Below are 15544 nucleotides of genomic sequence, written 5' to 3' on the forward strand. Positions count from 1 at the left end.
TATCAGCTGCTCTTGAAAAGGATTAAGTGTGGGATAACCGGCCTCATACAATCATCATACTTAAGTCTGATTAATGCATGAAGGGGTAAGACCATAGAGAAAACTATCTTGCCAGGCTTACCTCATTTTGGGAGCAACTAGGCAATCAAGCCTATTGTTTTCTCCCAGTAGGTGAGAAGCTCAGTGTGTGAGGTTTCAGCTGGTTGCTCCAAGGCCAGACCGCATGGTTCCAACAAGCCACTCTTGAGTTCCTATACCAATTAAGTTAGGAATATTCACTACTTCAGAACTAAGCCAAGTTTTATTGCCTGTGCAACATTTTTTTGAATGCTGTATGGAAAAGCACATGAATCTGGCCTCTGATGAGTTTGTAAGCAAACCATTTTTAATGTGTTTATATCTTGTTGAAAATATTTCAATTAAATGAAATAAAGTGAAGAAATAAAAAAAGGAATAAGTAAACCATTTTAAACTTACTGAACTTGTGGTCTTTTTGTATGCTAAGGGAAGAGGGGAACTTTGGAAGGCACTGAGCAGAGCATATTTTAAAGGTCTAACAGCCCATCTTTCCACATTTTACTTTGCTGCATATTTTGTGATTTTAAATCTCTGCTGGGTTCTCTCACCAAAGAGTACTTGCCCCAAACCTGGATCTAGGCATCCAGAAATTCTTGAGCTCCCAGTATTTGTTGGGGCAAGCCATGACTGTTAAAGTGTATAATATGGCTTTAAATATAAGATGTAGGTGTGGCCTTTGTAGAGTCCTCCTTAACCCCTTTCTGTTTTAACATCCTGAATGTAATTTGATATCATTAGCAAACTTGGCCACCTCACTAGGTAAAGGTAAATGGACCCCTGACCATTAGGTCCAGTCGTGGCCGACTCTGGCGTTGCGGTGCTCATCTCACTTTATTGGCCGAGGGAGCCGGCGTACATCTTCCGGGTCATGTGGCCAGCATGACTAAACTGCTTCTGGCGAACCACAGCAGCGTACGGAAACGCCATTTACCTTCCCGCCAGAGCGGTACCTATTTATCTACTTGCACGTTGACGTGCTTTCGAACTGCTAGGTTGGCAGGAGCTGGGACCAAGCAAGGGGAGCTCACCCCGTCGTAGGGATTCGAACTGCCGACCTTCTGATCGGCAAGTCCTAGGCTCTGTGGTTTAACCCACAGCACCATCTCACTAATTAACACCAAATATAGATCATGGGGTGGCCATGGACGCAGTTTTGAAAGGTAACAGTGACAAATAGCTGGAAGCAAACAACCATTTGGGGAGGGGGTGGCTATGAACACAGCTCAAGATGACAAATGGTGTTGGAGGCAACACACAGGTTGCATTAAGAGGCTGAGAAACATAGGTGGGGTTTGGGGGGCGCTGACCACTGATGAAATTCTGAAAGGTAGTGATGACCAAGTTGGACTTGAAGCTGTAGCTTCTTGCAGGATAGCTGGGAAGCTGTTCTGCTTCTCGATACTCAGCCACACCTGTAGCTTGAGGCAGCTGCCCCAGGAACTGAAGGGGAGGCCCTGGTTTGGTTAAGGTCTTTGTAAGAAGACTTCAGCTCAAGCAAGACACTGAACACCTCCTTGTAAGGAGCACAGGAGTGAGGAGAAGATGCTGTTAGGTAAGGATTTCTTACCTTCAGACTGTGGCTGATGCTCTAGGGAAGTTTATATGGTTTCCCCCCAAAGGACCCACATGAGTCCCTATATGCTTTAGCTTACACTAAAGCTTGAGCTTGGTCTAAAATGATCTTTATCACAGAGTCCACCTTAGCTTGGCGGAGGGAGGCATGTGACCTTCTCCAGTAGTTTCTCCCCATTCAGAACTGTCAGGTGAGTTCTGGCTGTTTCTTGGCTCTTGAGGAAACATCCACCAGCTATCATGGACCACCAAGATATCTTCCTAATAAATGGCATGGACAGGCCTGCCTGCTGGGTTTGGCCAGCATTCCTGACAACATACACACACACTCTCAGAATCATCCCTCTCTGCAGGAACCTGACCTTAAAGTTGATATCTGAAGTTTTCATTGCATTTGTGTCATAAATCTGCTGGAATAACTTCCCCATGGTAGACTGAGCTGTATTGATGGATGGCAACACAGTCTCCCTTTGTAAAGCTTCCTCAGCACTATGTATTTCTTCAGAATTAATAGAATCAATGGTAAATAATTCCTCAATGAAGAAAATCTGGGTCCAGACTAGATGTCTCATTTCCCATTATGTTGAATCTCTGCAGATGCCACAATGGCAAGCCATACGCAATGTATTGTATTGACCTTTCTCAGGCTCTTGTTATCAAAGCTCAGTCACAACAAATTAAACCTGGCATGTGATGATTCATCCTGCATGTTTGTTTCCTTTTCTTGTGAAAACTAGGTGGTTATGAAGCATTTTCACGGCAGCTAGCATTTTAAAATCTCAAAGAGACGACTTCTGTCCCTGTCATTCTGGTCCCTGCTCCTGCTTTATGATGAAAACAATGGACAGGATGCAGTCATATCCTAACCTCACTTAGGTCCGCTTTCTACACAAACCTCTGAAAGATTCCTTTCTTGCTGTCCCACCAAGGTCTGAAGTATGTTTGGTGCCCAGGCTGTGGAACTTCCATTGCAGGGAGTACCATTTAGCCCCCTCTTTGTTGCTCTTCTGAACTAAATTTAAGACACCTTTTTATTTAAACAGGCTTTTGACCTGTCAAACTTATATGTTCTATCTGCTGTTGTTTTTAACAGGCTGTTTATCTTTTTGCTGTTGTTGTTCCTAGTTGTATGTTGGTTGTTGTTAGCCACATTGGCCAACACTATGTAGCAAAGGTGATGATAAAAATATTCTTCCACCTCCTAAGCAGGGCAATGTATGCTTGTACAGTGGTACCTCAGGTTAAGTACTTAATTCGTTCCGGAGGTCTGTTCTTAACCTGAAACTGTTCTTAACCTGAAGCACCACTTTAGCTAATGGGGCCTCCTGCTGCTGCTGCACCGCCGCTGCACAATTTCTGTTCTCATCCTGAAGCAAAGTTCTTAACCCGAGGTACTATTTCTGGGTTAGCAGAGTCTGTAACCTGAACCGTATGTGACCTAAAGCGTATGTAACCTGAGGTACCACTGTACCCCTATTGGCAAAATCTGTGTGTGTTATATGTGAGGATAGTTAAACCTGCTTTCCCTCGTGCCATGGTCCCAATCCATATCAGGGTTCCCAGCAGCTATATTTAACCTTTTATAAATCTGAGATCCAGTCATGAATTTTCCACAACCCCATCTTTTTGTGCTGTCAGAATCATACACTGCTATGCCTCAAACAAACACCAAAAAGTGCCATTTCTCCTATTTTGTAAAAAAAAGTTACTTTGGTATTCATTAGTCTTAAGCTTCTTACATGTTTTCCCCAATATACATATTTCTGCATGGACAGTGGATAGCCCGAATAATGTGTGTATTGTTTTTAAATATTTGTTAATAACCTTTTACAAGGGGACAAGGGTGCCAGCTTGAATAAAATATTGTGGGAGCCCTGGTAAGCCCCATCCCACATAATCACATGACACATTGCACACACACCATTTGAATGGGAATCTCCATCAACTGTGGGAGGCAGCCCCTCAAATATTTTATTGTGGGAGGCAAAGCCCCCATGGCCCCTAGGAATTGGCTCCTGTGCAGGGGGATTGCAACCAACAAGTGATCTAACTGAATGCCCTTGCCCTACTTTTCCAATTGCAGGATGCCTCCGCTGTAGCCATGTTGTTGCTAAGGTTTGTTGTACTTTGTTGCAGCCCAGTTCCAAGACTGCATGCAATGTGGTCAACATGAGTGCATTGGCATTATTAGAACTCCAAAAATATAACTATGATGCAAGCTACTCTGCTAAGAGAAAATGCTCTCAATTGTCTGGACACAATAAGAAAGGCATTGTGTTTGGATTATAGAAGCTGCCCTTTGTTCTGGTTTAAAGCTTTAAGACAAATCTTTGTTTCATAACATCACTATAAATTACTTACACTTTCAGGGTAGAATATTTATAAGGCATTTGAAGCCTCACTGGGGTTTAACTGTTCTTAGAGCATGGGGCAGCTCCACACTGGTAACATGAAAGGAACAGAGGTGGCAGAATTACAGGATATGTACAAAAAGTTTGTTCTAGAATGCCCCAGCGGAGGTCTCCATTTGCATGAATTTAAGCAGTTTTTTGGCATTACCAGCCAGAGTGAAGCATCTGAATATGCTGAGAATGCATTTAAATCCTTTGACACGAATGGGGTGAGTATAATTTTCAAAAACACTTGTAGATAACTTCTGTGTACATCCATCTAATTCAGGTTGGAATTATCCTAGAAGCACCCAGCAAAAATTATGATTGTTCTGCCATTTCTGTTTGGATAATTTTAAAAATATTGATGTTTTCAAGTGATTGCTTTTCTATTAATGTTTCAGGATAACATGATAGACTTTTTGGAATACGTAGCAATTTTAAACCTAGTACTCAGAGGGAAACTTGAGCACAAACTGAAGTGGTCATTTAAAGTGTACGACACCAACAGGAATGGCTTTCTTGATAAGGCTGAACTAAGGAAAATGGTGAAGGTAAGAAGTCCTTCTAGAGGAAGAGGGCCCCCCCAGCAATGACTTGGCAGGTTTACGCCAAACCATGAGAATGGTTGAACCTCTTTACCATGAATTATTGTTTATTTCACTGCATCTATATCCCACCTATTCTCCAAGGAGCTCAAGGTGGTGCTCATGATTCTCCCCGTCTTCACACAATCCCAACAACCCTGCGAAGTAGGTTAGGCTGAGAGGTGGCGTCTGGAGGAAGGCCATCCAGTGAGCTTCATGGCTGAGTGGCGATTTGAACTCTGGTCTCCCAGGTCCAACAACCTAACCACTACACTGACTTTTAGCTGAATCTAAAAGACTACTAAAAGAAATGTAAGCTGAATGGCAGGTGCGCTATACATCCCAGGTGTCAGGTGAAGAATGGGGTGGGGGGGGGAAGAGATCAGCCTTATGGCATGATTTAAGTCAAAATTTGAATGCTGCACAATGATCATACTGAAAGGAGGAAAATGAGAGATTGTTTTCATTGGTATCATTAATATGCATACACACAGCTGCCCTTTCCAATCTGACCGGGACATGGAAAGAAAGGGACAGATCACTACTCTGGGACAAAGTCTAAAAATATATACAGTATATATACGAATTCTGGATTGAGAGTGGGGAGTAAGGAACTCCCAGGTCTCTTAGCAACTTTCTGTACTTATCTAGAGAGGCTGCCTTAGTTTATAAGAACCCCAATTGTATTGAAAAGAATCAGTGCCATAATTTTTGACCTGAAGTTCAGGTTGCATTGTCCAGGGATTTGTGGATGTATTTCTCAGTTTTTCTGACTTGCTGCTGCTAGTGTCTAATTTGCTGACGCTGCCTTGTTTCCTTGTTATGCACACCTCACTCACTGTCTGACACAAACTGCTCCCTTATTTTGCACCCTCCTCTGTTGGGGTATACATGGTTTGTCCCTCCATCTGCTCCGAATGAAAACAGACTCATCTGTGGGAGTTTGACAAAATAATGCCTCCACATTTAGGGTACTGAACTACAGGAATAAGCTTTATACTGGCTGCTGCATGCAGGAATCTCCCAACCTCCCCTGGGAAAATAAATGGCTAGATACATCAACTCCAAAAGTGCTGATAGCCTATAAAAAAACATATGGAGAAAACAACCTATAAAAACAATGTCAGGAAGAATAACAGAATCTATGCCCATATTGGTCCACAGATAGTGTCTCACCCCAGAGAAGTTGCTCCAGATCTTGGCCAGTGTGTGTGTCATTAAAGCACATATAGTGGGAGCATTGATTTGTGCAAGAAGATTTATCATACATTGCTTAATACACAAACAGTCTCTTAAGTGGTTTACAAAAGGATTTGCACGGACTGCCAGTTTGTTACCAGGCCAAGTCAAGGTTTTACTGCTGGTATATAAAACTGCTAATGGCTTGGGACAAGTTTACTTTGCGACATTATCTTGCCTCATACATACCTGTTCAACCACTTTGATCAACGGAACTTGAAGTTTACAAATGCCATATAATGTTTGTTCTGCATTTCAGAGGAACATTTTTTTTACTGCAGCAAAATCTATCCTTTACAATCCCCCGCCTACTGACATTAGGCAAATGCTCTCACTACTGTATATTGATTTAGGTGCCTGCTGAAATCCTGTTTATTTCAGCAAGCCTACCCAGGCATGGGTTTTAGTTCGCTATGTTTGTTACTTTCTACCCCTGCCTTCGTCCCCTTCCTCTTCTATTTCCCTTGTGTGTTGACAACCAATTTGTAAGTGACTTTGTAAAGTGCCATGTATGGACGGTGCCATATAAATACGTGTGTTTTTTTTAATTATTAAATTAATTTCTCCCAGAGTGTCTATAATGTCAAACAAGGATGGGCAAGAAATATGGATACTCAGATGTCAACCCTGGAGGAAGTGTGTAACAGAATATTTCAACTTATGGATGAAAATAATGACGGTAAATGTACTTTATTGTTAGAATTATCTGTGGGCTTCCAAAAAGTGGCAGTGGCTTGTAAGTGAAAGTGGGTCCAATGGCTCTGCATTTGCTGTAGAGGGGGAAGTGAGGGGCAGATTGGGCTCGTCAGCCTGGGAAAGTACCGGTAGCTCTTCTAGGAGAAGGAATCTCTGATCCCAAACTTCCACTGCTTTGTAGGGTATCTTTGAGAGAAAAATGGTTAGGGAGTAAACCCTACATAATTCCAGAGTAGAGTCCCTAACACAGGTGGCGCCTTGTACACCTCCTTCCGGCAACTCCTGCAGCCAAGCTGTTGCCAAATGTGTCACTCTGCTGTCTTTTGGACCACATCAGTGAGTCTTGTAGTCTGGGCAGCCCAGGACCTCCACACACACTGCCCAGGTTTGTGTCCTGGGGAGGTCACTTTGGTGTGGCTAACATAGTTGTTTGACTTCACCCCTGAAGACGCACTCCACTGTCTTCTGAGACAGAGAGATGCCAACAATCCCTCTTTGAACAAATATGTTGAGATATACTACCTGGGAACAATGCTGACCATTCGGAAAAAATGCACTGGCAAGTTTTAGCTTTCAGGCTCACTGCCAAAAAAGGAAAGTGCCAGGCTGTTTCTCCCCCAGCATCTGTGTCTTTTAGTGCACTTTAAGTGAATGGATGGCTTTTGTATTAGGTGCTACTCCCATATCTGCTCCAAAAGTGAAGGGTACTGTTCTGGACCCACAAAAGAGTGCTGGGCTCAACCCTAGGCTAATCATCCAAATACTCTGACCTCTGCCTCTAGGCCCTGTCAGGTACCACACTTTAAGTTCAAGAGCCTGTAAGCTCTAATATTGTTGCATAACACAGTGCCGTCAGTGCAGTCATATTTTCAGTATAACACAGAAATACTAGTTTTCAGACATATCTCTGCTCTTGACACATCATGTTTCAAGAACAGAAGACAAATATTTGAAGCCATTTGGCTCGAATGCTATTCATATCAACAGACTGTTGCATGTTATGTAGCTCACTAATTTGTGGATGAAGACCTGCATTTTGAGAATTAATCATACAGGGCTTAAACCATGCTAGCCAGGAGTGAGAGGAACTCCTCTGTCCAGAAGCTCCCACATACCCACTGCCTCTCTGTAGCTTCTAGTTTTAGCACAGCAGCCGGGTCAGTTTTATACAAAAGCTTTGCTGCTGAGAGAAAAGTGCCCCCCAGGCTCTGCCTATTGCTGGATCCTCTCTCTCCCCCCAGGGAAACACATAACAGTTTGCAAACTATTTGCACAGCCCTCTCATTTTGCCTTCCAGTTTTTGGTTACACTGGTGTGTGACGGAGTCTTGAGCATTAGCTGTTATGGACGCTTGGTTGCTGCCAGTTATGCAAGACTGGCAAATGCCACTAACTTTACAGCTGTTTGTTCAGAGGCAAGTCCCACCTTATTCAATGGGACGTACTCCCTTGAAAGTTTGTTTAGGATTGCAGCCTAAGTTAATTATCTTTGGGGAATTTGGGAAGAATGGCCAATCATGTAGAAAAGAGGGCTAAGCTTTTCTGATAATGCCTCAGCTGTGAGCTATGATATATACACAATAGAGGCTATCGAAATAAGATGTCTCAGGACAGCTGCTCAATTGCATAACTTTTTGGCTGGCAGAATAATACAGTTCTTAGTGACTCACTTAAAAGACTCCCTGGGAGGAACCTAAGATTCACAAAACTATACAGAAAATAATGTTTTGACTTTATTGTTTATTAAGAAGTATCCTGATTAAAAACTGAGGTCAGTGGCTTGGCTTCAGGAAACTGCAAGTACAACATGCCCCCATGGCTTCTCTTGTCCTTCCATGTCTGACCAACAGTGGCTGGGAGGAAGAAGAGCTGCAAAGCAACACTCTGCACTTGTTTCCCCTTTCTGTTGCTCAGACTCCATTTCCCCTATGTAAATGGGAATAATACTGGCCTATCGTATAATATGATGGAGCTCAGCAAATGAAGTACTTTGCATGTAAGATAATATTCATTTATGGGTAATGATAACAGATAATCTACTTTGGTCTTTCCGTGGCAGAACAAGACTCCACTCTACAGAACACTTGCTCTGAAGCAAGGATGTCAAACTCAAAGAGCTCAGAGGAACAAATTTCATGCTTAGTAGAGGACCAGGAGTGCCACAGGCATATTTTCACCAACAAATGTAGTAACATGCCAAACCACCAATTTCAATCCGATATACAACTAAAGGGGGGGGGGCTTAAGCTCTCTTTCTTTAAACATTTATAGCAGTAAAAGGGCAATAAATGAAATATTGCTGTGCCCTGGGGGCTCCTAAAGCAAAATTTTTGAGTAACCATAATTACCGTATTTTTCGCCCTATAAGACGCACTTTTTCCCCTCCAAAAATGAAGGGGAAATGTGTGTGCGTCTTATGGGGCGAATGCAGGCTCCTTGGCTTCAGCGATAGCAAAGCGAAGCCTCCGAAGCCTGCGCTCCAGAGGCTTCGCGTTGCTTCTGCTGAAGCCAGGAGAGTCTGCTCTTTGAGGCTGGCGGTGGGGGAAAGCAGCGCTTCCCCCATCGCCAGCCCCAGAGGATGGGGGGCAGCGGGAAGGCGCACGACGCCTTCCCGCTACTCTCCAACCCGGCTTGGAGGCTGGCGGTGGGAGAAAGCAACGCAGCTCTTGGGGGCTTTTCCCCAAGGAGGGAGAAGGGACAGACTGTCGGAGTCCGTCCCTTCTCCCTCCTGTGGGCTTTTGTGGGAGATGGTGGAACTCCCCCACCTCCTACAAAAGCAGGCAAAAGCCGTGCGCTCTTTAAAGCGGCTGCGTGGCTTCTGCTGGCTTTTCTAGGAGGTGGGGGAATTGCCCCACCTCGTAGAAAAGCCCGTAGGAGCCGCGCAGCCTTTAAAGAGCGCGCCACTCTTGGGGGCTTTTCCCCAAGGAGGGAGAAGGGACTGACTGGCCGTTTCAGTCCCTTCTCCCTCCTGGTCGAAAAGCCCGCAGGAGTCTCGCGTGGCTCCCGTGGGCTTTTGCAGGAGGTGGGGGAATTCTGCCACCTCCCGCAAAAGCAGGAAGAAGGTCTTGGAGTAGCGCACAGGCTGCGTGCAGCCTGTCCGCTGCTCCCAGAGCTGCGGGGGGGGGGATCATATTTTTTTCCTTGATTTCCCCCCCTGAAAACTAGGTGCGTCCTATGGGCCGGTGCGTCCTATAGGGCGAAAAATACGGTACTCACCCATCTGGGATTGCACAGCAATTCTCTTTTTAGAATATACACTATAGTCCCTACACTATTCAGTAAGAGCAAATGGCAAGCCATCCCTTCCATGATACGAAAAGCGTTGGCTTCCCAGTCCCAAAGATGATTCTGACCTTTGTTGCGTACACGGGAGATTCCTTAAAGTTCTGATGTGTCTCCTAGCTTGTGTTTGATACCCTGATCTACTAGTTTAAGTTACAGATGGGTAGCCGTGTTGGTCTGCCATAGTCGAAGTAAAAAATTCTTTCCTGTAGCACCTTAAAGACCAACTAAGTTAGTTCTTGGTATAAGCTTTCGTGTGCATGCACACTTCTTCAGATACACTGAAGTTTAAGTTATGGCCGAACCTCTTTTAATCCATTTTTGAAATTATTCTTCCAGGAAAAATTTCACTGAAAGAGTTTGTTGATGGAGTGCAAAGAGATGAGTGGGTAAGGAAAATGTTAAACATAGATCCCACAGAATGGATCCTTGAACACCAAAGAAAAAAGAATGCAGATGAAAAGGACCAAACACTGGAGGAGAAAGACATGTCATCAGGCCTTCCCTAGCATTGGTTATTGTATGTGAAATATTTTCAGCATGATGGCCCTTTGATCCCATGAAATGAGAAGTATAAAATGGTCAAAGGCATTTTAGCTATTATATAATCTAAGGAGTAGTTATGAAGTTGAGTACTATCTCTTGATCATTTTCCAGAATAACATCTTTCAGATAACAAAGCAGAAAAAATAGGTTCCAAGGGTATGTGATATCCTAACATATCAGAGATATTAACCTGAACATATTTCCAGAATATTTCTGTCTGAGAACAATTCCAAAATACATGTCTGTAATCTGCTTTATTTAATCCACATCACCAACATTTATCAGATCCTAATTTATATATTCAATTCATAAGGCATTAAATGCCATATACAGAGGGTTTTTAAATAGTTCTCCTTTAGGAAGAAATTATAATAGAATGGAAGTTGTCCCAAATCCAGTTCCATTGTTTCCTGGTTATTCTTTGACCCAAATCTTGCACCCATTTTCTCATATATGCATCCTAGTTCTGATCAAAGCATAACCAAAGGTCATAGAATCTTGCAATTATGCCTTCATTCAAATAAGAGAGAAAAAGAATACTTTTTGAGCACTTGTCACAGTGGGAGATGAAACTCATTTCCAAGGAGTATGTACAAGGAAACCAAAAGACAGCCGACTGAATCTTGCTAGAGAACTAGTTTAATATTTCAGAGTGCTGGCATGGTTTGGGGACTAGTACTGCATACATATGAGCTTGCATTTACACTCTCATAAAGTCTGTTCAACTCAATCATTTTTTCAATAAATACAAATTCATTTTAAAAATTCAAATGCTTGTGCCTCTAAAGGAGCGTCAACTTATAAAGCTGTGCTGAACTTCATTTTGCTTCAGAAAGTCAGAATGAAACAATACATACTCATATAACTAGCTAAATACAGCATTGTGTGTGCGCGCATCAAGGCAAGCAACTGCTGTGCCTGAACAGCATTTCCAGCCACCAAAAAAGAAAGATGCATCAGAACAAACTGACTCAAGGCTGAGCCAGGCTATTTTAAGCAATGAGCTGTCAAGCAACTACTGCTATCTCCTCCACCCCTCCCAAGCTTAGGCTTAACTTGTATGGATGTTCAGCAGTACTTAGCTCTGGAATCTCTTTTAATTAATAAGAGGAGCCACATAAAGTGATAATAAAAAAAAAGTACAAGTTGAATTCTTTTGAATGACCCCTACCAGTTTTCACACGTAAGAAAAATGCTTTTCTGGGAAGAGAAATACCCTGGCTCGAGAAGCAGTTCACTTAAAATATAATGCACTTCTGCAAGTGCTTGAGGACAGCAACTACCGTATTTTTCGCCCCATAGGGCGCACCGGCCCATAGGACGCACCTAGGTGTTTTTTTTTTGGGGGGGGGGGGGAAATAAAGGGAAAAAAAATTATTTCCCCCCCAGGCGTGGGGCTGGGGCGGGGGAAGCCCGGGCCTCTTTCATATTAGTTCTTGTATTAGTTCTTATACAAAGGGGAGGCAGGCTGAGCCCTGACCAAAGGCCTGGTGGAACAACTCCATCTTGCAGGCCCTACGGAAAGATGTCAAATCCCACAGGGCCCTGATCTCTTGTGGCAGAATGTTCCACCAGGCCGGGGTCAAGGCCAAGGCCAAAAAGGCCCTAGCCCTGGTCGAGGCCAGCCTAATCTCTCTGAGGCCTGTGATCTCCAAGGCGTTATTATTTGTAGACCGTAAGGTCCTCCGAGGGGCGTACCAGGAGAGGTGGTCCCGTGGGTACGAGGCTCCTAGGCTGTATAGGGCTTTAAAGGTTAAAACCAGCACCTTAAACTTGATCCTGTATTCCACCGGGAGCCTGTGCAGCTGGTATAGCACCGGGTGAATGTGATCCTGCGGAGAAGACCCCGTAAGGAGTCTCGCCGCGGCATTCTGCACCTGCTGGAGTTTCTGGGTCAGTTTCAAGGGCAGCCCTACGTAGAGTGAATTACAAGAATCAAGCCTGGAAGTGGCCGTTGCATGGATCACAGTGGCGAGATCAGGGCGGGAGAGGTAAGGGACCTTTGGGGAGGAAGGAGGAGAGGGGATGAAAATGACAAGTGTTTCTATTACTGAGTGTTTTGAAATCATGAGCTTTTCCTGGGCTACTCATTCTGAATGAGTGAGAGGACCTCTAGTGGTGGTTCTAGAATCCATGGAAAGGAAAGAAAAAGCGACCTAAACAGAAGAGAGTTGGGTATTACCAGTGCTTTGGGGGGCGGGTACGCAGGGGTACGCATATCCCTAAACATGTTGTGAATCTTTGTACATACTTTTGTCCATTTTCTGTATTTATTTTCCCCTATTCGAACTATAAAATGGTGGTTTTCTTGAGTCAAAATGAGAGCACAGCTAACCTTTTTTTTTAAGAAGAAGAAAAAAGCACTGGGTATTACCATATTTGTTGAAAGAACAAATTTGAACATGGCCTTAGAATGGTAAAAAGTATAGGCTGAACATATGAGAAACCGAGGAACCAACCAAACCTATTTTCTTAATAAAAGATCCGTTGTTGGCAAAGCCTCGCAGCCAGCACCACCCCATACACTGCTGTAGCCAACAGAGTAACTTATTAAAGAGCATAGTCCTCTTTTTCGAAAACGCACGTGCATTTCGAGATCCTCTGAGCAGCGCTTTCTCCACAGCCCATGCTCGACCAATGGCTCAAATTCCAGGTGGGGAGCAGAAGACTCAGCTCACGACGCTCTCCACCCTTTCCACCCTCCCTTTAGCTCTCGTTTTCCGAATGCCACGCGAAGAAATGACCTGCATTAAAATCGGGATACGAGGCTTTTGCATCCCCCCCCTCCCGCCTGCCATGACACCTACCGGCAGGTGGATGGAAAGAGTTGGCCCAACACCGCAAGGGAGGGGGAAAGTGGCCGGACGGGTTTGGGAAACCCTGCTCGCCGATTGGCTGCGCTCGACGCCTCTGCGCACGCACGCCAGGTTCGCGCACGCACTCACGCACGCACAACACTGCCGTCACGCCGAAAAGCGACCCGGTCCCGGCCAGCGGCCTTCGCTGGTGTGTCGGGATGACTTTCCCGGCTGGCTCTCCACCTGGAGGAGGCCGAGGAGGAAGAAGAGGAGCAGCGGCGGCGGCGGCCTATAAGCTCCGGCCTGCGCCCGCTCGGGTCCCGCTGAGGAGACGGTGAGCGCGTCGCTCCCGGCCGACACTCTTCCTTCCCTCAGGTGAGTTCGGGGCGCTGCCGGCCCCTCCCCCCCCACCCTACATCCGGGCTTCTGCAGCGAGAGAGAGCGAGGGTCGCCTAGCCCAACGGAACCGAAGGGAGGCCCCGCCCCCTTCGCCCTTGGGGTTCTTACCTGGAACTCCAGGGAGGCAGGACCGTTGTCCAGGAGTCCAGTCCGTTGGATGCCTTCGAGAGACACGGCTGTCCGTCCTTTGAGATCCTTCTCGAAACCGGACTATTTCTTGTCTAGAGAGAGAGAGAGAGAGAGAGAGATTGATTTACCGGGGCGGGGGGAGTTACTCCCCCCCCGCAAGTGCGACTGTGTCGCTCAGCAGTTTCTCGAGGAGCCGAGGTCCTTCGCCCCACAACCCTTCGCGGGGAATGGAGGGGCAAAGGAAAGTCTCCTTAGCTTGGTTAGTCATTTGAGTTCTTTAGGGAGCTGCTTCCTTGTTTTGGTGGTGTTTGGGATTCACCTGAGAAGTCAGGAACTGCTCCTTTCTCAGTAGCTGCTCATTGGGTGCAGCGGGTGGGGAGTTCCTATCGCGACTGCTTAAGTAATAATAATAATAATAATAAATTTTTATTTATACCCCGCCCTCCTGAGCCAAGACCGGGCTCAGGTCGGCTAGAGGCATAGGACCCTCCCTGTCTTGGAGTAAGTTCTGTTGGACCCAGTAGGATAGACCTCTGAGTGGATATAGGACTGAGAGTCAGTTTTCTGTACCCTGATGTGGTCTATGGAAGAAGCATTGGGTTGGTGTCATCAAGTCAGGGCTGAAATACACTAGTGGCCAAAATTGTGGAAACCTTTTGGGGAAAGTGTATTTCCGAGGTTTGATGACTAATAACACCACTTTTATTTTGAGCAATACCATAAAATTATATATCAACGGAAAGGTAATTTAATGATGAATGTAATGCAATAAGGTTTGTTCAATTATCTGTATTCTATCAAAAGTTACAGCCAAATAACCAGAAAAAGGAGTGTTTAGAGCAGGGGTCAGCAAACTTTTTCAGCAGGGGGCCAGTCCATTGTCCCTCAGACCTTGGGGGGACGGGACTATATTTTTTTGGGGGGGGGGGAATGAACAAATTCCTATGCCCCACAAATAACCCAGAGATGCATTCTAAATAAAAGCACACATTCTACTCATGTAAAAACACGCTGATTCCCGGACTGTCCGCGGGCTGGATTTAGAAGTCGGTTGGGCTGGATCCGGCCCCTGGGCCTTAGCTTGCCTACCCATGGTTTAGAGAGCCAATCAGGTGTCATCTTCTTTTGGCAATGATGGCTCATCACACCACTTTTTTTGGAGTAATACCATAAAATTATATATCAATGGAAAGATAATTTAATGAAGAATGTTTAAGTGTTCAAGTCTGGATGTGGAATTTTATCCATATACACCCATTTGGAAGTATTCTGCAAGAGAACACTTCATGTAAAACAACACAGTATTCTATTCAAGTAATGCACACCTAGGCTTCTGAGTGATCTTCTCACTACCTTTGTGGAAGCATTTTAATGTAAAAATATTCCCCAGTAAATATAAACCAGCTTCTAGCGTGCCCTTTTCATTTGTGGATGAACGTGTTGTGCAATCAACCTGTGCTTATAAAACTGTCAATATGTAGTACGTTTGAAGAACAGCTCCTAAAGTTATGGATAACATTGTATCAGATTTTATTCATACAACAGTAACTTTAAGGCAAGCAGAGCATCTTGCCACAAGGTACAACAGCATTGGGGAATCTATTTGTAATGATAGAATCAAAAGAATTAGTAATACAGCAAACTTATAGCTGTTAATGCATTTTTCATTGCCCTAAAAGAGAACAAAATATTGAAATAAAATGTACTTTTTAAAGTACAAAAAGCTTCATAGCCTGATCAGGTTATAAAGTATTTTGCACTTTTTAAAGCATATATTATTTCAATATTCTGTGCTCTTTTTAGGACAAAGAAAAATGCTTTGAGTTGCT

The 15544-nt window shown here is 44.4% G+C and overlaps 2 protein-coding genes across 4 annotated transcripts in view; both read left to right on the plus strand.

Moving 5' to 3' along the window:
• The first annotated feature begins 1083 nt into the window (after positions 1-1083).
• LOC308464689 (guanylyl cyclase-activating protein 2-like) lies at positions 1084-11160 on the plus strand. 2 transcript variants are annotated; one of them, XM_080984175.1, is made up of 6 exons: positions 1084-2865; positions 3110-4270; positions 4445-4594; positions 6437-6545; positions 8621-8749; positions 10183-11160. In XM_080984175.1, exons 2-6 carry the CDS (start codon positions 4076-4078, stop codon positions 10350-10352), a joined length of 753 nt encoding a protein of 250 aa, XP_080840301.1. In that variant the 5' UTR covers positions 1084-2865; positions 3110-4075; the 3' UTR covers positions 10353-11160. The 2 variants fall into 2 exon arrangements, with proteins under 2 accessions (XP_080840301.1, XP_080840302.1); XM_080984176.1 differs by lacking the exons at positions 1084-2865; positions 8621-8749.
• A 2173-nt stretch (positions 11161-13333) lies between these two features.
• Positions 13334-15544, plus strand: part of LOC308463704 (uncharacterized protein) — a 45031-nt gene continuing 42820 nt past the window's right edge. Inside the window, exon 1 of one of the 2 annotated variants that reach the window (XM_080982285.1) lies at positions 13334-13562. Coding sequence is in view for 1 of the 2 variants with exons in the window: in XM_080982284.1 (XP_080838410.1) it covers positions 13943-13974 (32 nt within the window). In the remaining variant the exon portion in view is untranslated. Of the gene's footprint in view, positions 13563-13927; positions 13975-15544 lie in introns of those variants that run through there. The other variant, XM_080982284.1, reaches the window with a different exon arrangement.

The sequence above is a fragment of the Podarcis pityusensis genome (assembly GCF_964106645.2).
Source record: "Podarcis pityusensis genome assembly, chromosome: 1".
Taxonomy (NCBI): Eukaryota; Metazoa; Chordata; class Lepidosauria; order Squamata; family Lacertidae; genus Podarcis; species Podarcis pityusensis.

Excerpts from the sequence above, each read along its gene's own strand:
- LOC308464689 (XM_080984175.1), top strand. The coding sequence starts at position 4,076 with ATGGGGCAGCTCCACACTGGTAACATGAAAGGAACAGAGGTGGCAGAA. Across the intron at positions 4,271-4,444 it reads AATCCTTTGACACGAATGGG|GATAACATGATAGACTTTTT; the intron begins GTGAGTATAATT and ends TTAATGTTTCAG. Across the intron at positions 4,595-6,436 it reads AACTAAGGAAAATGGTGAAG|AGTGTCTATAATGTCAAACA; the intron begins GTAAGAAGTCCT and ends AATTTCTCCCAG.